At 47.4% G+C, this 23,829-nt stretch overlaps 1 protein-coding gene across 2 annotated transcripts in view; it reads right to left on the bottom strand.

Annotated features, from left to right (window-relative positions):
• SMG6 (SMG6 nonsense mediated mRNA decay factor) overlaps positions 1-23,829 on the bottom strand; it is a 1,575,243-nt gene that overhangs the window by 679,247 nt on the left and 872,167 nt on the right. For both annotated transcript variants that reach the window (XM_069615353.1, XM_069615354.1), the window contains one exon: positions 13,465-13,621. In XM_069615353.1, coding sequence (XP_069471454.1) covers positions 13,465-13,621 — 157 coding nt within the window. The remainder of the gene's footprint in view (positions 1-13,464; positions 13,622-23,829) is intronic.

The raw sequence follows: 23,829 nt of genomic DNA, 5'->3' as shown, positions 1-23,829 counted from the left end.
AAGGCAGATAAATGTTGTGAACTAACTGATACTGTTATCTAGACCTTTATGTAGCCCGTCATTTACATTTATCCTGTCTAGTCGATGCATAGCTGTTTTATGTTTGTTGATTGCACTTTGAGTTTTACTTTTATGTAAATGCAATGCATTGAAGGAGGATTTGCAGGGGAAGGAACGGTGGCAGCAATATTTGTCTTTCATACGATTTCACTGGCTGGTGAACCAATCTTTTATGTTTCATGTGCACTGCTTCCTTTCATTGAAATTGAGGTTTTGTTTTTTAATGAAAAGATTGAATCCAAAATGATTACTATATGAGGTACAAAATTGTTGGTGAATTAATATTATTGGATCTTTCTACAACTTCACCATTTCCTTGAATGTACTTCAAACAACTAACTGAAGTATAGGCCAGTCGGTTCAAATGGTCCACAGGTTCTCCAAGAGGCAAGGCAGGCTTAGTGATTGTTCAGCCTATTTTTTGAACTTTTGGCCACATAACTGCCCAAGGGTCCTTGCTCTAAAGCCCAGCAGCCCACTTGCACTCCAATCTTCTCGACGAAAGCCAATTCTTAAGGAGCCTAGCTGACCTTTCCCTATATCGTTATCGGTTTACTTACTCCTCGTTTGCCTCCTCGACCTTCCACCATGTGCTCTCATCGCCTACCTCTCACACACACAGTAGACAGTGCAAGAGAAGCAGCTTCCAGTGAAAAACAGAAGACTGTCATGTAAGAAGGCCCGGTTTGCAAAAGGCTGCTTAATAAATTAATTTAATTAATTTAATTAATTTAATTAACTTCGAGCAGCAGTTTCGAGAGCCCAGCCTAGAGACATGGTACTTAAAAACCTAAAGTGAGGACTCTGAATGAACCTAAACCGCTTTAAGCCTCAGGCAAAATACCCCTCCTGCTCAGCTAGAACATAGCATGTGGCCCTATACACATTTGTACAGACACCCCTCAGTGCAGCAGGTTCACTACAATGACAACTGGCACAGAATAAATGCATTACATTATATTACACTGGATCTCCTCCACCTCAACTTGCAACTTCTTGGAGACTTTTTGGATCAGGCTTATGTCCAACATTGCCTTGTTTCCTTTAGCAGTACAGCAAAAGAAGACCATTACCATCTATAGCAGCATCCCTCTGTTCCGATTGATGGAAAAGGATGATGTTCCAGCAGATATTATCTTGCATATACTGTTAGTGTAAATGTTTAAAAACTAGATTCCATTATAAGCCAGGGATATTTAGATGCTGATTGAGGCATAGCGGCCGCATGTAATAGATCACTCCTATGTGAAGTTTGGCAATACAGGAAATAATATTACACTGTTCACCAGACTATCACCTCTTCGAGAGAACCATTTAGGTGTCCATTCACACTACTAAAGATGAAGCAACAAAGATTAAAGGTGCATGGTTTGCCCTTGCCGGTGAACATACCAAAATCAGTAAGTCAGTAATGAGTTTGAGTAGACACTGGATGGTTCTATCAATCTCCATAATGTGACACTGGTTTGGTGCCCAGACTAAGCAACGTTGAATCATCACCCCCTAATCCTACACACACTCCAATCAACAAAAGCCAAACCAGGTTTGACTTACATAAATGTCTCATCGCCAAACCAACATCTTCTCCAGTCACTAAGCCCTTCTAAACATCAAATAGTGCCCTCCCCGATCAATAATCCGATCAATATCACTGTATCAAAGGCGGCTTATAAATATAATATCACCAAGAGAGACCAGTTACCCTAATCTGAGAAATTTGAGAATATCATCCCATGCTACTGTGAGGTTTCACCACATACACGTTTTGCTACTTTGAGATTTACACCTTCCTGAGTTCAGCTGCTTTTGCATTTTGCCCACCCCGAGTCCTGCCGTTGTGGGGTTTCACCACATTTGGGTTTTGCTAATGTGAGGTTTCAACACATATGAATCTTGCTACTGCTGGATTTTCCCCCATTTGAATCTTGCTACTGTGAGGCTTCATCACATTTGAATTATATCACTTTGTTTCTCCACATCTGAATTTTGCAACTGAAGTTCCTCCACGTTTGAATTTTGCTATGGTGAGATTTTAACCATTTTGAGTACCGCTGTGTTGGATCTTGTCCCCTTTGCATCCTGCCACTGTGCGGTGTCATCACATTTGCTTTTGAATTCAGTCGCGTTAGAACTTCAATCCGGTGCTTTTGAATTTAGCCACACCTCATTGTCCCCAGCGAGGTGGAGAGGGCAGGAGCCCCCACCAACTGCCAGCATACCCACCAGCTCAGCATCGCACCACGAGGACCCGCCCAGCAGACAAATCAATCAGGGTGAGATCTGCCTTGCCCTGCACCATACTGCTGCCCCGAGCCCTTCAGCGAGCTCCCATCTGCTCCTTTAATCAGCCGGAGGCTGAATCAGATGATTTGCATCACTTTCCCGCATCGAAAAGAAAAGAAAATGTCGGGCGCTGCACGGGCCCATAACGAGGCTTGGAAGCAGCTACGTTGCTAGGCAACATCTAGCCCTATTTCAGCCCACAACTTCCGCCGGCAGGCGGAAAGCCGGCGGCCCGGCAAAGGCCAGGAAAAGGCCCTGTTTTGCCCCTGAGCCCACTCATTGTCTCCAGCGAGGTGGAGAGGGCAGGAGCCCCCACCAACTGCCAGCATACCCACCAGTTCAGCATCGCACCACGAGGACCCGCCCAGCAGACAAATCAATCAGGGTGAGATCTGCCTTGCCCTGCACCATACTGCTGCCCCGAGCCCTTCAGCGAGCTCCCATCTGCTCCTTTAATCAGCCGGAGGCTGAATCAGATGATTTGCATCACTTTCCCGCATCGAAAAGAAAAGAAAATGTCGGGTGCTGCACGGGCCCATAACGAGGCTTGGAAGCAGCTACGTTGCTAGGCAACATCTAGCCTTATTTCAGCCCACAACTTCCGCTGGCAGCCCGGCGAAGGCAAGGAAAAGGCCCAGTTTTGCCCCTGAGCCCACTCATTGTCCCCAGCGAGGTGGAGAGGGCAGGAGCCCCCACCAACTGCCAGCATACCCACCAGCTCAGCATCGCACCATGAGGACCCGCCCAGCAGACAAATCAATCATGGTGAGATCTGCCTTGCCCTGCACCATACTGCTGCACCGAGCCCTTCAGCGAGCTCCCATCTGCTCCTTTAATCAGCCGGAGGCTGAATCAGATGATTTGCATCACTTTCCCGCATCGAAAAGAAAAGAAAATGTCGGGCGCTGCACGGGCCCATAACGAGGCTTGGAAGCAGCTACGTTGCTAGGCAACATCTAGCCTTATTTCAGCCCACAACTTCCGCCGGCAGGCGGAAAGCAAGCGGCCCGGCGAAGGCCAGGAAAAGGCCCTGTTTTGCCCCTGTTTGGCGCATGTGAGCGCTACTCCCAACCTACATTCCCCCACCAACCGAACCGAGCTGCGGTGCTGGAGCCCCCACACCCGAAGCACCTCCAACTGCATCAGGGAGAAGTAGGAGCTCCCTCCACCCTCTACAGAAGCAGCAGGCTAAATGATCGAGGCCCGCGTGCCATGCCAGACGCAAGGTAGGCCATATGCCTCTCCCAATTGCACTCTAGATTTTGGCAACATGATTGCTCTCTCTGCCACAGTTAATTGCACCCTAGCAGTCTAACCTGTCAGTTTGTGCCTTATAGATTTGCGCTCCAACACGCCAATACTGTCCTGGCACTTGACACTCTAGCTTTGTAGTTCTATGTACGACCCGGAACTCAGTTGCCCCCTTACGGCTTTATTGGCTCCAGTATCCCACCCGAACCCAGGCGTTGCCTAACTCAGCCTAGGTGCTATTCTGGACCTAGATGCCGCCACACTGCAGCATGTGCTGCACCCCAGGGTCACTAATAGACCACATTTGACTTGTGCTGTGCCTTATGGTCGCTAATAGACCACACCTGATTTGTGTTGCGCCTTATGGTCGCCAATAGACCACACCTGATGTGTGTTGCGCCTTATGGTCGCTAATAGACCATATCTGTTTTTGTGTGGTGCCTTACCTATAGTTACCACGGTACTTTACTACTGTAGTGCCTATCCAGTGTCTACACATACGTTAATTGAGTACACAAACTACTCTTGCCAATAACCTATGAACCACATTGCCCCCATCTTTAGAGCCAAGTCATCCACAATGGCCACATTTAAAGGCGCCACTCTAACTATGGCTACCCTCCTCCCGTTGCTCCAGAATATCTCACCTCAGAACCGTGCCCACACTACCCCACCACTTTACCCAGATCTACTATCTCCAACAGAATGGTTAAACAAATTTGCCCGCCCACCCACACCCTGCATACCCTGTCCCACACCCCTTAGAAATACTAGACTAGGTTCTCGCCTTGTTGCACCTACCACCACGCTCATGAACATAGCCCCACCGACCATGATTAGAAACTATAGACTCAGCTATCGCACTATTCTTGATACAAAACTCACCAGAACGCTCTTCAATCAGACTAGGTACCCCAAGCAGCCTACCTCACTCACTGACCTCCCACCGAGTCACAACCCAGCTATACCTCATTCACCACCACACACCAAAGCCAACTTTCCACAGACTTCCATCAAGGGAGCTCTCATCAACGCTCGCTCTTTGGTAGCTCACGCTACTGATGTCGCCGAAATTATCTCCACTAACCACCTAGACTTTATCGCTACTGCAGAGACATGGCTCCACCCTGCAGCTGGTCCCACAATAGCTCTAGCCACTCCGGACAACTACAACCTCATCCGAGCGGACAGAAAAAATGGAATAGGAGGAGGAATAGCAATTATTGCGAAATCCACCCTAAACATTAGAGAAGTAACTAGCACAACCCTACCTTCAGCCAAATTTTTATCCATCAAACTCCCATTATCTGATACACTCACCATCCTGCTCCATATTATATACAGACCCCCAGGACCCCCCTCCACCTTTGAAGAGGATATCTCTCTCCTACTCACTACCGATTTGAAACCGAATTCCCAAATCATCATCCTGGGAGATTTCAACTTGGGACTCAATGACCCCAATGATAACCAGGCCACTTCCCTTAATGACACGATTACTCATCTAGGTTTCACCCAACACATTAATCAACCTACACATACAAAAGGAAGATCCCTGGATTGGCTTGCAGATGCCAACTGCAACCTCTCACTGACTGACATCACTCCCTGTGCTTGGACTGACCATCACCTTATTACCTTCTCTTTACCTAGATCCTCACCATCCACCGCACGACCCACTAAGCTATCTCAAATAATCGCCAGAAATAACCGCAACATCACTATAGAGAACCTCAAACCTCTTCTCGCACCTATCAGTAAAGTTAACTTACCAACGCTAAATAACAACCCAGCAGCCATAGTAGACCTATATAACAATACCTTAGAACTAGCCCTCAACCAGATTGCTCCCCTCAAACAGCGAAAAGCCAAACCTATTGCCCATTCCAACAAATGGTTCTCAGCAGAACTAAAAGCTCTCCGCAATATCAAAAGAACTGCCGAAACTAGCTGGAGAAAAGCCCCTTCCCTCTCCACTAAAGACAAATTCGCTTCAGCTGCCTCCACCTACAAATCCGCCATCTTAAATGCTAAAAAAGAGATCTACAACTTGAGAATACAAAATGCCAAATCCGGCACTAAAGAACTCTTTTCGATACTAAAAGAACTTGATCACCACTGCCTCCTACAGAGGACTGCATCAAAGACAAGGCCTGGTGTAACAATATCCAGCTCGCCCTCGCTAACAAAATTGCCCTCCTACAAACTAAGATAGAAGTAAAAAAAAGCTAGCCTTGCCTCCAAGCAGAACCCCAGCAGCAAAATTAACCACACCACCCCTAATTGCCCCTTCTTCCACTTCTCACCAGTCTCAGAAGAGGAAGTAATCAAGATAATGGCTAGTCTCAAACCATCCAACTGCAAAGGTGACATTTGTCCCGCATCTGTCATCAAAGACGGAGCTAATGAGCTAGCCCCTCTCATCACCTCTCTGATCAACTCCTCCTTCAAAAACTCGGTGGTCCCCAACAACCTTAAAGAAGCGTGGGTCCTACCCCTGCTCAAAAAACCTAACCTAGATCCCAACATCCCCACAAATTACAGGCCCATCACCACAGTCCCATTTCTTCTCAAAATCCTGGATAGGGTAGCCTATCTCCAAATACAACAACATTTGGAAGACAACAACCTTCTAGGCCTGCGGCAATCCGGCTTTAGACCAAGGCACGGGACGGAAACGGCCCTCTTGGATCTAAAAATCCAAATGGATGACGCCAAAGACAAGGGCAAACTGGCCATCTTGCTCTTGTTGGATCTCTCTGCTGCCTTTGATCTGGTTGACCACCAGATCCTCACTCAACACCTCTCCTCGGCTGCTGCATTCTCTCAGAATGCCACGACGTGGATCCAGTCATTTCTGTCTGACAGGTCGACTAGAGTCTTCGCCCCCACTGCGGCTGCTCACCCTATCCCAATCACATATGGAGTGCCCCAAGGCTCCTGCATTTCTCCCACTCTTTACAACATCTTCACAAAGCTCCTATTTGACCGTCTTGACGATCTGGGTGTCAGCTACACTAATTATGCTGACGATACCCAGGTCCTCATCACGCTCATTGGTAGCTATGAAGAAGATGTTGCTAAACTTAATGACATCTACCTAGAAATCCAAGCCTGGATGGCTACACACAGTCTTTGCCTAAACGACGATAAGACAGAATTGCTTATCGTAGGCTCCCAGGCTCACCTCAATAAACTGGACCAAAGGTACCAATCCTTTACCATTGATGGCAACATCATAAAAGTATCCAAAGAGGTCAAAACTCTAGGTGTATACATCGACTCTACCTTGTCTCTAAAGAAACAAATAAACTCTACCATCTCTACTACCTCGTACACCAATAAATTGATCAATGCCTGCAGGCCTTTTCTCTCCACCTCTAGTTGCCTCACCCTATCTAGAGCGCTGATATTGTCTAAATTAGACTATTGCAACACACTCTACTTAGGCACTACCACTAAAAACTTGAACAGGCTCCAGATCCTGCAAAATAATGCACTAAGATGTGCCCTCAACCTTCCGCGCAAGGCGCACATATCCACGGTTAGCAAAGAAGTCCACTGGCTCCCGATCCGCGACAGAATTAAGCTAAGAACCCTGGTCATCACCCACAAGTGCCTGTCACGTACTGTCCCACGCTACCTTTCAGACAAATTCTCTAGACACCGCCCCATTAGACCCACCAGAACTCCTTACCTGCATCAACTACAGATCCCCAACTCTAACCTAAAAACAGCAGGAGGCTCCAGTTTCCCAGTGCTCGCAGCACAATGTTGGAACACCCTCCCTCCTACAATTAGATCGGTATCCGCATTCTGGCCATTCAGAGCTATGGTTAAATCATGGCTACTAGCCTAGACATCTTGACTCGCCCCGACTCGGCCGGCCAGCCGCCGCCTTCTATCTGCAACATAATTGTAATGCAATCAGCAATGCTTACCCTATCTACAGCCTATTCAGGACCAACCTGTAACCTGGTCCTCATTCGCCACTGCAACCATTTTGTGCCTACTCTCTGTACATACTCTTCTCGATATATTCTACTTTTGTATGTAAACATTCAGAGCCTGAACCAATGTATGCTCTGTCTGTTGTATTATGATGTTTTGTGTAACGATATGTAACTCTGCTGTGCACATGATTATGCGCCCAGCTACCTGAGGGTTCGGACGCGCTTTATAAATAAACAAACTAAACTAAACTGTAATTGTACTGAATTGGTGTCTGCTGCTTTAAATTGAACCACACAAGAACTATACCCAGCGGCTTTTGAATTTAGCCACACCAGAATTGCACTGATTTGGCATCTGCTCCTTTAGCACTTTGCCACATTAGAATTGTACTAAGTTGGTTACCAGTGCTTTGAATTTAGCCACACTGCAATGGTAGATATTTATTTAGTTAACGCCGCTTTTGACTCTTGCCACACTAGAATCTGTACTAACTTGGTTTCCCTCTGCTTTTGAATTTAGCCACACCAGAATTGCACTGATTTGGCATCCGCTCCTTTTGAATTTAGCCACACTAGAACCATACGGATTTGGCACCCGCTCCTTTTGAATTTACAACTACAATTTGTACTGATTTCTGTTTATATGTAGCTTAGACGCACCAATCTGCAAGCCATACACAGGGATCAAAGCAAACACAGACAATAGTGAAAGAAGAACTGACAATAAAACTACTCAACACCCAGAGATCACCTGACACCAACTAATCACAACCTTTCTCTTCTCCACCACCTCAGTCATCTCACATACTACACATGCCAAGAGGGCTAGTGAAAAAACTCACCAAAAAAAAGACTCAAAACACACACCCCACTCTACTCATACTACAAACCCAATACCTGAAAACAACTCAGGCACTGAAAGCCACCCATACGGACACAACATGCCCAGTGCACATAACAAAACACACCCAGAAAGCTCACACGCACAGACGCCTGTTCCTCCTGGTTCTACACGCATTTCCACTCTCCCTCACTAACCAACACTACCCACTTTTCTTACAGAGCCACGTGGCCATAATCGCCCAAACCAACTTAATACACCATATTCAAACTACATACCCACATTATCTAATGCCCAGCCCTCATCCCATCAGCCATCCACCCCACCATCCACCCTCTTAAATCAAACATCAAATAAAAACGAAACCCAAGTTTGAACAAAATCACCACGTCCTGAGGCAGCAAACCTGAAATAGCCATTCACCATCTAAAACCAATTCCAATCTACATTGGCCATTCATCAACCCCAAAACTATACCAACAACCTGCAACAGTCCACCTTCATGAATACGCAATCTCAAAATACAGCCAACATCAAAACACAAACACACCATTGTTAATTACCAAGCCTAAGCAGGCACCCATCTTTACTGATCATTAATCTCGTAAAATACCACCCCCCCCTCACTCACACAGACACACATACACAATCCACTGAAGTCCTCTAATTAATCTAGAGTACTTCAGAAAGAAAGGTCTGAGCAGTGGGACCAGCCACTACTGCTTCCTATTACACTGTCCGATCTTGCGCGTTCATCTACTTTTCCTGCATGACTTAAAAGAGTGCTGTCTTTGCGCAACCTTCAGGCTTTCCCTCCTGTGGTTAGCTATACTTTCTTTGTTTTGTGCTGTTAACTGAGACTGCTCTGTCCCCTCACGGGTTACTGCTGTTATTTCTGGCCTGTTTTCTCGCCTCCCCCTCCAGGTTCCTACTCTACTGTTGGCTTACTGTGCTCTACTGTGTCCACTTGCTATTTCCGTCTCTCTAGGTTCCTTCTCCACTGAGTTCACTGTTTCTGCTGTGTTCACTGAGTCCCCTGCCCCGCTCTCTCTTGGTCATTCTCTGTGGCCCCGCTGTCTTGTTAGCCCTTGGGGTGTGTCACCAGCTTGATTCTGTGCTATCAATTGTGTGCCTCCTCCCCACCCCCCATGTCCTCCTGTTTCCCGCACTGCCCAGCTTTGGGCTGTGCTCCTCTTCCTATCTCTTCTTACAGCTTTCCTCCCTGCACCCTCTATGGTGCTCTCAATCTCTCCCATCTACTCCAATTGCTACTCTATCTCCTATCCTATCCCTCTCACTAAATCTGGAAGGAAAAAGTTCAAGAGGGATATCCTGGTCTCCAACCCATACCCTCCCTATCGCCGATACCTGCACCAGTGCTTCCTCCAGACAGTCTCTCACTGACATCCTCTTCTTTTTCATTCCCTCTCCAGACCTATGGACCCCTCATATGGGTCTCTGTTCTCTCGCCTTTCTCCTCCTCTCCCATCAATGGTGGAAGCCGTTGGGAGGTGCTCTTTGGCCTCCTTCCATTCCTCCAAAGGCATCATTAATGTCTATCTAAATGGTACGTCATGGTCCAGGGACCTCAGCCCAATCTCCTTCTAGATAGACGTCTTATCAAATTCCTCCCTCCGCCAGCTACTCCTACTACCTCCCTGGCTCCTCTGCCACCCCTTCCTTCCCTGCCTCCTCTCTGGCACCCCCCTCTGCTTCCTCACAGGCCCCCTTTCCCACCTCTGTATACTGCCTCTCCCCTCTCTCTGGCCCCACTGCCGCTTCCGCTTGGTGTACACCTCACTCCTGTACCCCTCCCAGGAAGTCTTTAAAATGCGACAACCTGCTCCACGTCGCTACTCTAAGCTCTGGCTCTGCTGTAAAACATTCCTCTAACATCTGCCACCTTCTCCAAGACCTTGACCTGTATGTCCTCTCTCTCAACAAGACATGGTTCATGGCCAGTTCTGTCAAGAGTTTTGACACTCTTCCCCCTGAGGGCTGCAAGATCCTCTCCGAGCCCAGAACCAACCGACTAGGAGGTGGAGTGGCCCAGATCTTTCCTGAGTGGGTCCCTGCTTCTGTCATTCCAACACAGGCCTAATCCTCCTTTGAATGCCTGGTCTGCAGGCTCTCTATCTCTCCTGGCCTCTCTCTGACAGTGGCCACCATCTACAGGCCACATGACCAGGCCACCATCTTCCTCTCTGAATGGGCTGATCTCTTCTCCTTTCTCCATGCCTCTAACTCTCAACTTCTCCTCCTCGGAGACCTCAACATCCACTTGGATGCTGCTAATCCCTCCTCCAGGGTATTCCGCAACCTTTGCAACTCTCACTCCCTTTTCATTATACCCTGTGGCCTGACATCCTTGCCCCGGTCATGGGAATCTGCCTGAAGCCAATCTCAAAGTGCAACTCTTGGTATGACTCTGACCTTGCTGCCATGAAACGAAAGTGCAGGGTGGCTGAGAGGAAGTGGAGGGCTTCGGGCGCATCCTTTGACAAGCTGGCATGCCGTCTGCTCCAATAGCAATACAGACTCTGCCTTCACCAAAAAGAGAGTCCATATTCAATCCTGCGTCTCTGCGACATCCATCAAAATGGCTGAACTCTTTAAAATCTGCAAGGAGCTGGCCAATCCTACTGCAAGTCGCCACCTCTCCTGTTCCCCGACAGGCCCTCTGTGCGGCTTTGGCTACTCATTTCACCACTAAAGCTCAGGACATAATTGTCCTCACTTTCCTCCTCCCCTCCCTATCCCTCTCCCTCTCCATCTCCCAGGCCCACTTTGGCAACCTCTCCCACTCCTCCTCCTTTTTCCTCTTTCTGTCCAACACCCGACGAGGTTTTTTGACAAGTCCCATCTATGAAGGTGTTGTCCAAAGAGGTGCTCCCCTGCTCTTCCAGAACTTTTAAGGATCACATGTCCACCTTTGCTCCAGCCCTGGCCGATTTCTGTAATCATTCTTTCGCCACTGGATCTTTCCCCTCTCTCCTTAAACACTACCTTGTGCACCCCCTCCTAAAATATTCTTCCATTGATCCTACCTGTACGGCAAACTATAGCCAGATTTCTATCACTACTTTCCTGGGCAAACGGCAAACTCCTGGAAAAGTTGTCCATCTCCTAGCTTGCTCCTCACACTGAATCTGTTGGTGATCTCCATGACCATCAGTCTGGCTTCAGAGAAGCCAGAGGCATGGAAACTACTCTTCTGAAGATCTGTGCTCTAATCTGGATTCCAGTTCCCCCTCTTTCCTTTTCCTGATTGACCTTTCCTCTGTGTTTGATACGGTCAATCACGCCACCCTGATCAATCAACTCAGTGAGAACCTGGGCATCACGGACCAGGCCCTGGCATGACTGACGACCTCTCTCCTTGACCGGCCCTCCCAGGTCCATCTTGGGTCCTTTCTCTCCTCCAGCTCCCTCACCACTTGTGGGGTCCCCCAGGGCTCTATCATCTCACCCTGGCTTTTCAATGTTAATTGGGCCCCTCTGGCCTACCTGATTTCCACCGTCTCTTCTAACTTTCACTGTTATGCGGATGACACTCCGCTCTCTTTCAGGCTCCCCTCAGCCTCCTCTCCTTCCTCACTCATTCCTGGCTGTATCTGTGATTCAGGATTGGTGCACCTCCAACAAACTCTCCCTTAATGCCAGTAAGACTTGAGATCCTCCTCATTGGGACCCCTGCTCCTGTTTTCCCTCTCTCACTATGACCGCCCTACTTGGGCCCTCTACGCTCGCCTTCCTATGAGGCAAAAAACCTGGTGTCATCTTCGACGCCACTCTCTCCTTCTCTCCACACATCTCGGACCTTAGGCCCACTTCCAGCTGCACCTCCTCAGAGGTATTCTACCTTTTCTTACTTTCCCCCAGAAGCTCACCGTCTCCAGAGCCCTGGTTCTCTCCAGGCTGGACTACTGCAAAAGCATCTTTCTCAATCTTCCTAACTCTACTCTTCGCCCCTCTGCTACTTATCTGGAACAGGACTACTAGACTTATCCTTGGCCTCAAGCCCAGGTACCACATCTCTCCAGCCCTGAAATCCCTTCACTGGCTCCCGGTGGCTGCAAGGATCAAGTTCAAGACCCACAAGGCCATCTGGGGCCCTCCCTATTATCATCTCTCTCTGCATAAATAGCTTCCTTCTACAGCGTTTCGCTCAGCTACCTTTAACTCTCTGATGGTCAGACGCTTCTCCAACCAGAGATTGGTTGGTAGATCTCTCTCCTCTGCTGGTACCTCCCTCTGGAACGGCCTCCCTGCCCCTCTCAGACTTGAGCGTGACCACCTGAAGTTCCGGAAGCAGCTCAAGACCTTCCTTTTCTCCACCTTCTCTCTCTTGCTTCCCTGCTAACCTACCTATCTGCTGGGTTGACTGGTGGCTTGGTACTCTCAGATTCTCACTGGGTACCAGGCCCCCAAGTCCAGTCCTCCTTGCACTGCCTCCGGGTCTGCCGTTCACTTAGGGGCTGTATCTGTACCCCTACAGTCCCGCCCGCCTCTTTGCACTTCTAGTGCCACTTTGCCCTGGCTGCACTTATTCTGAGCTATGTTGCCTTGATTGCACTTCTCCCCTTCCTCTTTTCCATGCAACTTCCCCTTGCACTTCTCGTCGCACTTGAACGATCTGAATGTCACAAGGCCTAATAACATTGCTTGTCTTGTCTCCCTCTGTTACTCCCTACCCCCCCTAGTCTTGTCGAGCCTAGAAACACTTGTTTACATGCACGCTATAAATATCTTATCGTATTATATCATATCATTTTACCAAACATGCTTGCTTGTTGTACCATGTAAATATTTTAAATGATTTAAACTCTCAAATGTTTTTTTAGCTAGATTTCTAATGGTCTGCAGTAATGGGTAAAGCAACATTTGGGAAGTGCCAGACAAGTACAAAAGGAAGGTACATGTGTGAATACTGTGGATCCAGTAAAACGCCCACAAAATGCACACATCTTCATCTGATGCATTGGTTTTCAAATGTTAATAATGTACAAAAGGTTAAAATTTGAGCCTGGATATTTGGAAAGAATCAAAATGAGTGCAACAGAAAAGCAAACTTACTCTTTTGACAGCACAAGAGAGGTGGGGGGCGGGTTCCAGGTGTCAGGGTATCCAAGCATCCAGTCGGACCACACCTTCACACTGGGTAACAGCTCCTTCAGATCTGTCTGGAAGGATGAAACCTTAATGTCGTCTACTTCCTCCTCTTGATGAAGATCTAGAAGACCATAGAACCAGATTATAATTGGAAAAGAGTGCAGGAGGCAAACTGCTTTCCAAGATCAAGAACTGATGAAGGCCACAATTAGACGCAGGAACTGTTTTAGGCAACATCAACAGCTCCTCTACACCGCACCCTAGTGCCTCGCTACTCTTCCTCTTGAACCCACATTCTCCCTCACCAGTTATATGCTTTAGAGTAACAGTGTCAAGCTCCCCCGATTACTCTGTGGCAGACACAGACCACTGCTCTTTTTCATTGACATCAGTGGTCCCCTACCAGTTCCAGAGATGCAATTCCAAATGTTGAGAAACTTGTCCATTGTCCACTTCCAGCAGTTTCCATCAACTTGCTTATTCTGAACAACTTCTGTCAAAACACCCATTTTGCAAATGCACATCTGGTATTAATAGTGCTCCACCTCTTCCACCCACCTATTTGCATCTATTCATATATATGTAGATGCACAGGAGACGTTACACAGCCACATCTTGCTTTCAGAGCACATGTATTCACCACCATGGTTGCAATTTCAAGAGGCAACTAACAAATCTTATGTATAACCTTCAGCAGCAAAATCGAACTTAAACATGAGGCAAGTGGGCTTTGAACAGCCTCCTAAAAAGCCAATACTCTATCAGAGTTAAATTACTCCTAACTGAAATGCTGTAAGGTCGTAATACGGTGAAGGTTATTTTGAAGGTAAGAAACCGTTAAGACAGTAGATAGGTAGGTTCCCTCAGGCTTTTGGGCTTTGTAAGAGAAGCTGCACATTTTGAAGAGTACTGGCTTCAACTTGAGGCTAAACAAGCATGCACAAGACAAGGCTGCCATGAATAACATGGACAGCCCCCACCATTAGTTGAACAAGCTGTTCACACCAAAATGCTAGCTGCAGTGGAATTAGAAAATAGGACAGTTACATGCAGATCACCTCTGTAAGTGTAAAGAACTACTGCACAATCTTACCTGCAACTGAACTGACCAGTAGCCAATCCAGGCCTGATTAAATGTGCCCAATACCATTTTGTAAAGCCTTCTGTTATTAGGATGGTGCACCTGATTGTGAGTACAGTCACACCAGTTTGATCTTCTCTACAACAAAAACATTCCATGAGCTGAACTTCTGCCGCATAGACATTTAGCATTTAAAGTTATTGCCCAGGTGAACTCTTACTTTAGACAAGCTAGTATCTTCTAGCAGCTGCAGGTGTGCCCGATTCAGAACTTGCAAATATAGGATACATTACTCACCGTACTCATATTTCTGATGCTTGCATCTGCTTAGATTCACATGCAATGTAATCGCCGACATCTAGTGGTAGCAGTTACAGTTTTTGTTTTCGAAACTCGAAAAAAGACATCGACAGGGCGTGCCAGTAATACTATCCCTAGTGTGATGTCTACTTTACCCATGTTCAGTCACGTGTCGAGGTCCCTCAGATTGTTTTTTTTCTGACATGAGGTAGCATGAAGTGTAGCGTGAGTACAGATGTAATAAAGCAGATTATAGCAGATGATGCCAAAAAGACATCTATGCACCTTCTACTCCACAGGGGAGGAAGGGTGGGCGTGTGTGAATCTGCATCTGAAATACGATTACGGTGAGTAATGTAGGTGAGAAAATGTATCCTTTCTGAGGCTTTTGGAATCTGCTTAGATCACATGCTATGCATAGATTAGCTAGCAGTGTCTGGAGAAGGTGGGGTGTTGTGAGAAGGTACAGAGGCAAAAAGATGTTTTAGCACCGCTTGTCCCACCTATGAATCTGCTTTAGAATGTGTGTCAATGCAGTAGTACTGAGTAAAAGTATGGACAGAGCTCCATGTAGCTGCTTTGCAAATGGCGTCCAGCGGGACGTCTGCAATAAAGGCCAAGGTAGCTCCCGTACTCCTGGTAGAGTGAGCTCTTGGTGTGAAAGGCAGAGTTTTATTTGACAGAGTGCAGAGCTGTATGCATCTGACTATCATCTGGAGATGGCGTTTCTTTTAAACATGGTCACCTTCCCTGCAAGGTGCTATGGAGACAAACAGTTGGTCTGTTTTTCTTAGCGTTTTTGTCACTTGTTCCTGGTGCATTTTGTTCACCGCCCTGCTCGGTAGCAGAGTCAGGGAACAAGCATAGGCAAATTTCCCTGACCAGTTCATCCATAGGTTGTTCCCCTTCAAACTGTGTTGGGGAAAACTGGATGCAAAGTCTGGGCATTGCATGTTTTGGCTTGTGGCAAACAAGTCTAGAGGGGGGTATCCCCATAGGGAGAAGATATAGTTTAGGCTATTTCTGTCAAGCTGGCACTTGTGCTCTTCGGGTAGAGGATCTCTGCTTAATGACTCTACCAGAGAATTGAGTTTCCCAGCTATGTTAGGAACATGCCCTGCGCGAGTGCCCACTTCCACATTTTTTGTGCTAGCCTGGAGAGACTTGGAGAGTGCGCGCCCTGCCCCTGCTTGTTTATGTAAAACATGGCAGTTGTGCTGTCCGTGAAGATTTGTACTGTCTGACCTGACAAATGTACTTGGAAAGCTTGCAGTGCTTTGAGCACTGCTAGCAGTTCCAGAAATGTTATGTGATTTTGGGCCAAAGGCCGTGCACTGTGTGGTGAAGGTAAGGGGCTCCCCACCCGGTGAGCAGTGGTGCCGCTAGGGGAGGGCCTGGGGGGGCCAGGGCCGCCCCTGTGAAACCATGTGGCCCCCTTGTGCCCCCCCTGCCTAAGATGAGCAGTGACCATGTTCTCCCCTTACATTTGTCTGTGCCCCCCCTACTTTTGTCTTTGGCCCCCTCTGTGCCCCTCCTAAATTTGATTCCTGGCGGTGCCACTGCCGGTGAGTGATGTGTCTGTTGTGACAACTGCTTGCACTTTAGGGTTGTGAAAAGGTTTTCCCTTTAACAGGTTTTCCTTTGTCCACCAGCGTAGTGCTTGTACGAGGGTTAGCAAACAACCACTAGATCGTCCCACTAACCACTTGCCTGAGCCCACTATTTCACCAACCATTCTTGTATTGGATGCATGCGCAGCCGTGCGTGACAAACCAGGTAAATGCATGATGCCATCATCCTGAGCAAGCGCATCGCTTTGCGTACGGTTATTTGGTGACCGGCTAGATACTGAGGTATTTGCAGCAGTATATTTTGCACTCTTTCGTTTGACGGAAATACTAGACCCTCTTCTGTCTTTATGACAGCTCCTAAGAAAGGTTGGTGTTGCTTGGAACGAGACTATTTTTTCTCGTTGATTGAGAATCCCAATTGGAATAGCAGATTGATTGTTCTCTGGGTATTTTTCTTGCAAATTTGGGGGGGGGGGGGGATTCCCCTGCTATCAGCCAGTCGTCCAGATAAGGCTACACTGGGATTGATTCTCTGCGTAGATGCGTTACCACTACTGCTAGTACTTTGGTAAATACCCTTGGAGCGGATGCTATGCCAAAGGGTAGTACCTTGAATTGGTAGTGTTGGTTCACTATTTTGAAACGCAAGAAACTTCTGTGTGCTGAATATGAAAGTATGCATCTTTACTATCCAAGGTTGCCATGCAGTCCCCCCGTTTTAGCACTGGGATTACCTCCTGTAGCGTTGTCATGCATAATATTTGTGGTTTGACATAGGTGTTCGCAGGGCGCAGGTCTAGGACAAGGGGCATTGTTAAGTCTTTTTTCGTCACAAGGAAGTACATTGAAACCCTCGTTTACCTGGTTTGCAGGGACGATTTCTATAGCGTCCTTTAGAAGCAGCCCCTTCACCTCTTCTAACACGATATGTTGTTCTTCCTGGGAGGTGTGTCTCTGTCTTGGCGGGTGGTTGGCTGGTGTTTGGATCATCTCTATGCAATACCCCCACCACAGTGGAAAGTACCCACTTGTCCAAAGTGATCCCCTCCCATGCGTGGGTAAAGTGTGAAATACGACCTCCTAATGGAGTGGCATGGGAGGGAACCTGTAGCGGGTGGTCATTGCTTAGGGAGGGTTGTGCCCCCTCTAGAGGAGGAGGATCTTCCCCTGCTTCGAGACCTTCTTTGGCCTCTTTGAAAACCCTGCTGTGAGGATTGCCCCTGTGATGAACCCCAGGACAAACCTTGACTGTAATTTAAGACCTGTTGGAAGTTTTGCCCTCTGAAACGACAAGAGTTAGAACCCGCTCTTTGCCCAAAGGGTTTGTTGGTGAGCTGCCCTAGGGATTTGAGGGTGTCATATTCCTATTCTGCGCTCTTGAGAGCATCCACCACTGCTTTGCCAAAGAAAGCGTGTGGGTTCAATAGGCATGTTTAGGAGCATTGCCTGGTTTTCAAGTTTGAAGCTTGATTCCTGTAGCCATCTGTGGCATTTAGTAAGCGTGCCTTCTGCCACGATTCTTCCTGCATTGTCTGCTGCGTCCAAGTTTTCTTTGAGGATGCAGTTGACTCTGGGACAGAGTCAAACTGTTGAGCAATTTCATCCCACTTGTGACAATTGTAACTGGCTAATAGCGTTGTGTTATTAGCAATTCTTGTTTGGTCGGCTGCCGAAGGAAGCTACCTTCCTGACCAGGGTGTAGATTTTCTTACTCCCCTTGTCAGGAGGGGCTTTGGTAGAAGCCAGAGGGGTTCCCACTCTTTTTCTTGTAGAAGTGACTATCAAAGAGTTGGGTTTTAACTGCCCCCTAATATATAAAGGGGCTGGTCGGAAAATCTTCTCGATGCGCAAGTTGACTGCCCATGTTAAATTGGGTGTGAGCAGAAAGGGTTGGATGCGTCTCTGCACTGATTGCAACAGGGGGATGAATTGGGTTGCTGATTTTTTATCAGAAATAAAGTATTTGTCGACTTGGGCTTCTTGTGTGTCTATATTGAAGTGCTCTGCAGCCTTTAGGAGCAGGTCATTATATTGTAACTGGTTGTCTACCGGTGAGTCTGCCACCGTTGGGTCGGTGTGATCTAGGGACTGGATTACATACATCCTCATCATAATATTGGTCCACAACCAACGTGTGCCCTTCTTGATCTGGGTCTGTGTATGTGCCAGGGTCCTGGGAGCCTTGAATGCTATAGTAGTAAGTGTCTTGCCCTAGGTCCTGATGCGAAGTGGAAGCCTGTGTGGAGTCTATGCAGGCTTTTTTGGCAGTTGGCTGAGTGGCTGCTGCCCCGCTCTGTGGTGTTCCCTGAAGATTTTGGGGGACTTCGGTGTGGTCATCAAAGAAATTAATGAAACAGGACATCCTCCTCATAACTTTATCAAATTGTTCTGCTGTTCATTGTGTGGAGCCTGGCATTACAGAGGGAGCAGGTGGGGGCTCCGGGGCATGGTAGGGAAATCACTGCTTTTAGTAGCTTGGGCTTTTTCCCCAGGGACGTCGAAGACTTATGGTTTCTCGAAGTACGGCCCTTTAATAGGATGTCGGGGACGTGCTTTTTGATTAACTCGCTCATCTCTGAGCTTTTTGTGCTTTTTTTGGAGGCAGTTGACGTGTCTTTCGACACCCAGTCGTCGGTGCCTGAAGACTTTGTAGGTTAAAGCGCAGTGTCGAAAACAGACTTTACAGTCTGTTTCGGGGGCCTGTCGTGTGGTGATAGCGACCGTGATGGCCCAGAGGATAGGGAAAGTTCAGACCCCAGCCCCCAATGGCACGTATGGCCTGTCGGTTGGCGGGGTGGTCGACTTTCGGCCGTGGGAGGTGTGCGTTGTGTGATGAGAGTTGGTAGTGCTTGAGCCGCCGGGTGTCGTCCCTGTAGCAGAACCGCCAGCCTGCCAGTTGGGGGCTTGCATGCGGGAATCCGATGGATCACGATCGCCCTCGGCATCACTTAAGATGTCGATGCTGCCATCGCTGGAGGCTCCCTCAATGTCCATGGCAGCCTCAGCCTGCATGGCGTTGTGGGCCCAGTTTTTGGTCTTACGGTCCTTAAGGGTTTTAGGCCTGAACAGTTTGCAAGACTTGCACTGTCCCTGGGTGTGATCCCTGGGGAGACAAAGATTGCACACCCGGTGCAAGTCTTTCCAGGGGAACTTCCCATTACAGGAAGGGCAGCATTTAAAAGGTGTTTTCCATGATTTGGGGTTGTTTTGCCGCGACTGAAAAGTTTGGGGCGGAAATTACTGCATGAGAAATGTATATAATACAAAATTGTTTGTACATTTCCCATTCAGTCATCCACTGTAAAACAACCCCAAATCAGAAGAAATCCTGCTCTCCCTACTGTGCAGGGCCGAGGCCCGGTGGGGCCTTCAGAGGCCGTAGACAAAGGCTTGCTGTTGTCGACGATTGAAACTTGTCCTTGGAGCCTATCTTGTGGTAAACAGATAACTAAAGGACTGAAAGAAATACTAGAACTAAACGTTTTGTAAATAATGGCGTCAGCCAAGAAGGAACTCCACGGTATGCGTCCGACTATGATGGCAGAAAAAAACAATCTGAGCGACCTCGACGCGCGAAGACCCATAAGGTATAGTAGACGTTGCACTAGGGATATTATTACTGGCATGCCCTGCCGACGTTTTAGAACCGCTTGTCCCACCTGTGAACCTGTGAGTGTCAATGCAATAATTCTGTGTGAACGTATGGATGGAACTTCATGTAGCAGATTTGCAAATGGCATCTAGAGGGATGTTTGCAATGAAGGCTAAGGTAGCTCCTGTACCTCTGGTAGAGTGAGCTCTGAGGGTGAAAGGTAAGACTCTTTTGGATAGGGAATAGCAGAGCTGTATGCACTTGACTATCCATCTGGAGATGGTGTTTTATTATATATGATCGCCCTCTCTCCTAGGTGCTATGGAAACAAAGAGTTGATCTGTTTCCTTATAGGTTTAGTTTTGTTCAATAGTACAAGACCACAATCCGTACATCAAGTGTATAGAGGCTTCTCTCAGCCGAGTTAGATGAATTTTGAACGATGGTAGAAAGTTCTATGGATTAACATGGCACTTTGAAATGAACTTAGGTGAAAACCTAGGAAGTGTTCTGAGGACAACCTTGTCCTTGTGTATTATGAAGAAAAGGTCTTGTACGGACAAGGCCTGTAGCTCACTGACTCATCATATAGATGTGATAGCTACTAGGAATGCCATTTTGTAAGTCAGATGTTTTAGGCTGGCCTTGTGCATAGGCATAGGCTCAAAGGGTGGACCCATGAGCTTGGAGAGCACAACCTTAAGATCCTAACCCAGAGGAGGGCTGGAAATTGGGAGGTATAGCCTCTTTAACCCTTCCATGAATGCTTTAATGACAGGAACGTCCCACCAGGACACCTTGTTTTGTGAAGTGGTGTAAGCTGACAGTGCCGCCAGATGTACTTTGATGGAGTTGAATACTAGGTCGGAGTCTAGTAGGTAAAGCATGTAATGGGTTTTTGTGCCTCCTTTGCGATATCCATACACCTTTGTGGAAGATTCAAGTGGCTAAATTCTATGACTTTAGGAGCCAATATGCCAAGTTCATGCTATAGTGGGTGAGGATTGAGAGATCGAGGGTGAGGATTGAGAGATGCTCCCATGTGTTGTGTTAGCATGTTGTACGAGCACAGGAGCTTGATTGGGTTCCACATCGCCAGTTTGAGCAGATGTGGAAACCAAGTTTGCCTCGCCGACATAGGAGCAACCAGGATTAGCGTCACTTGTTCCTGGTGCATCTCGTGCACTATTTTGCTCAGGAGTGGTGTTGGTGGTGGGGGTGGGGGGCAGCATAAGCACATTTCCCCGACCAGTTCATCCACAGGGCGTTCCCTTTGGACCCTGGTTGAGGAAACTAGGACGCAAAGTCTGGGCATTGTGGGCTTAGGCTTGTGGCGAACAAGTCTCATGAGGGGTGACCCCATTGTGAGAATATTCCATCTAGGATATCTGTTGAGTTGCCATTTGTGTTCTTCTGGTAGAGGATATCTGCTTAGAGTGTCTGCCAGAGAATTGAGTTCCCCTGGAACATGTTGAGAGGTTAGGAACATGTTCTGCTTGAGTGCCCTCTTCCATATTTTTGGGGATAGCTTGGACAGACAGTGTGTGCGCCTCCCTGCTTGTTTAGGCAGCACTTGCACTGTCTGACCTGCAAGATGTTGCTGAAAGGCCTGAAGAGCCTTGAGGACTGGCCAAAGGTCCAAGAAGTTGATATGTCTTTGGGCTGTAGCACTTGTCCACTGGCCGTGTGCTGTGTGGTGAAGGAAGTGAGCCCCCATCCGGCGAGTGAGACGTCTGTAGTTAGGATCGCTTGTGCTGATGGAACGCAGAAGAGTTTTCCTCTTAGCTGGTTGTCCCTGGACCACCAGCAAAGAGTCTGAACCAGAGTTAGCGAAACAAAAAATATATGGCCCCACTCACCGCTTTCCTGAGATAATTGTTTCGGTAACCATTCCTGCAATGGGCACACGCTAAGGCGCACGTGTGGAATCACGTGAATGCATGAGGCCATCATCCGGAGCAAGCTCATTGCTTTGCGTACAGTTATCTGGCGACTGGTTTTTTAATGAGGTACTTGCAACAGCATGTTTTTTACTCTCTCGTTTAACGGGAAAGCCAGCTCCTCCTTTGTCTTTAGAATAGCCCCTAGAAGAACAAGTTACTTACCAACTGGTAACGTTCTTTCGATTGGATGTTCCTCCAACGTATTCCTCATCTTAGATGTTATTCCATCCAGCTCAGCTGCTTCGGAATTTTTTTTCTGGCCGAGGGCTCCGTGCGTCGATGTCGAGTCGATGGTCCCTCGAAGGCCTCCGTCGAGGGTGACGTCATCGGGTGTATAAGTAGCACGCGCGGCACCCGTTTGCCTTAGTTCTGTTTTTCCCCCTCTTTTGTTATTGATTTACACTATGCAGACTGTGTCGGTAGACAGGTACTTTGCCTTGCGAGAGTTGGAGTGGCAATAGCCCGGGAAAAATCTATAGAGGGGTAGGTTGGGAGGGCGATGAGGAATACGTTGGAGGAACATCCAATCGAAAGAACGATACCAGTTGGTAAGTAACTTGTTCTTCGAGTGGATTGTGTCCTCCAACGTATTCCTCATCTTTGATAGACTCCCAAAGCAGTAAGGACAATCCTTATGGAGGAGGGATTAGATTTTATTTTTATTTATTTTTTTAGATGGCCGAGTATACAACTGCTCTGCCAAAATGTAACTTCTTAGATTGGGAAGCATCTAGGTTGTAGAATTTTGAAAATGTATGCAGCGATGACCAAGTCGCTGCTTCACAAATGGACTTTATAGGAACACCTCTTTGCAGGGCTGTAGACGAAGCGATGCCCCTGGTGGAATGAGCCCTTAAATCTTCTGGTGGGTCTTTCCCCACCAGTCTGTAGCATTCTGAAACGCAAAGGACAATCCAACGTGATATGGTCTGTTTTGTTACTGATTGACCCAATCTTTTTCCCCGTGTAGCCATTAAACAGTTGGTTATCCAATCTAAGCCTAGATAGCCTAGAGATATAAAAGCTTAAAGCTCTTTTTTGGATCCAACCTGTGGAGTCTTTCCTCCTCCTTACTAGGATGGGGTGGAGGATAGAAAGTCTGTAACACAATTTTTTGATTTAAGTGAAACTCAGATACCACTTTTGGTAAAAAAGAGGGTTTGACCTTCAAAATAACTGTGTCCTTATGGAACACTGTATAGGGTGGCCCAGAAGACAGTGCCTGCAATTCACTCACTCTTCTTACAGATGTTAAGGCAACTAGAAAAGCAGTTTTCCATGTTAGCAATCTCAATGGTCACGTGTGCAGCGGTTTAAAAGGAGCACACATTAAGAATTTTAAGATCAAATTGAGATCCCAAATCGGTACTTGAAATGGGTGAGGAGGAAACACATTAGTGAGTCCTTTTAAGAATTGTATTATCAAAGGAATTTTGAAGCAGGAGCATTCCTCCGACGAGCGCTTGAAGATGGAAAGCGCCGCAAGGAAACCTTTTATTGTTCCAATATTCAGACCTCTATGTGCTAGGGTCAGAAGGAAAGATAGTACTTCCGGGATAGAACATAGAAAAGGATCGACATTCTTTTCTTTGCACCAGTTGCAAAACTTTTTCCAACGGCAACGGTATAGAGACATTGTCGCTGGCCTTCTTGCCGAAAGCAACACCTCCATAACGTCATCTGGAAGGTTCTAATCCCTGTATCTCAGCCTTTCAGATACCAAGCATGAAGGTTGAGCGTTTTGACCTCTGGGTGGAGAACCTGACCTTCCATTTGAGAGAGAAGGTTCTCTCTCTGAGGAACACGTACTGGAGGACAGATGGACATGTCTAGAAGGTCCGG

This window comes from Ambystoma mexicanum, chromosome 9 (assembly GCF_040938575.1).
Source record: "Ambystoma mexicanum isolate Mex_15411 chromosome 9, UKY_AmexF1_1, whole genome shotgun sequence".
NCBI classification, from domain to species: Eukaryota; Metazoa; Chordata; class Amphibia; order Caudata; family Ambystomatidae; genus Ambystoma; species Ambystoma mexicanum.
Note: the sequence above shows the minus strand (reverse complement) of the source record. Positions and strands in the feature narration are given on the sequence as shown.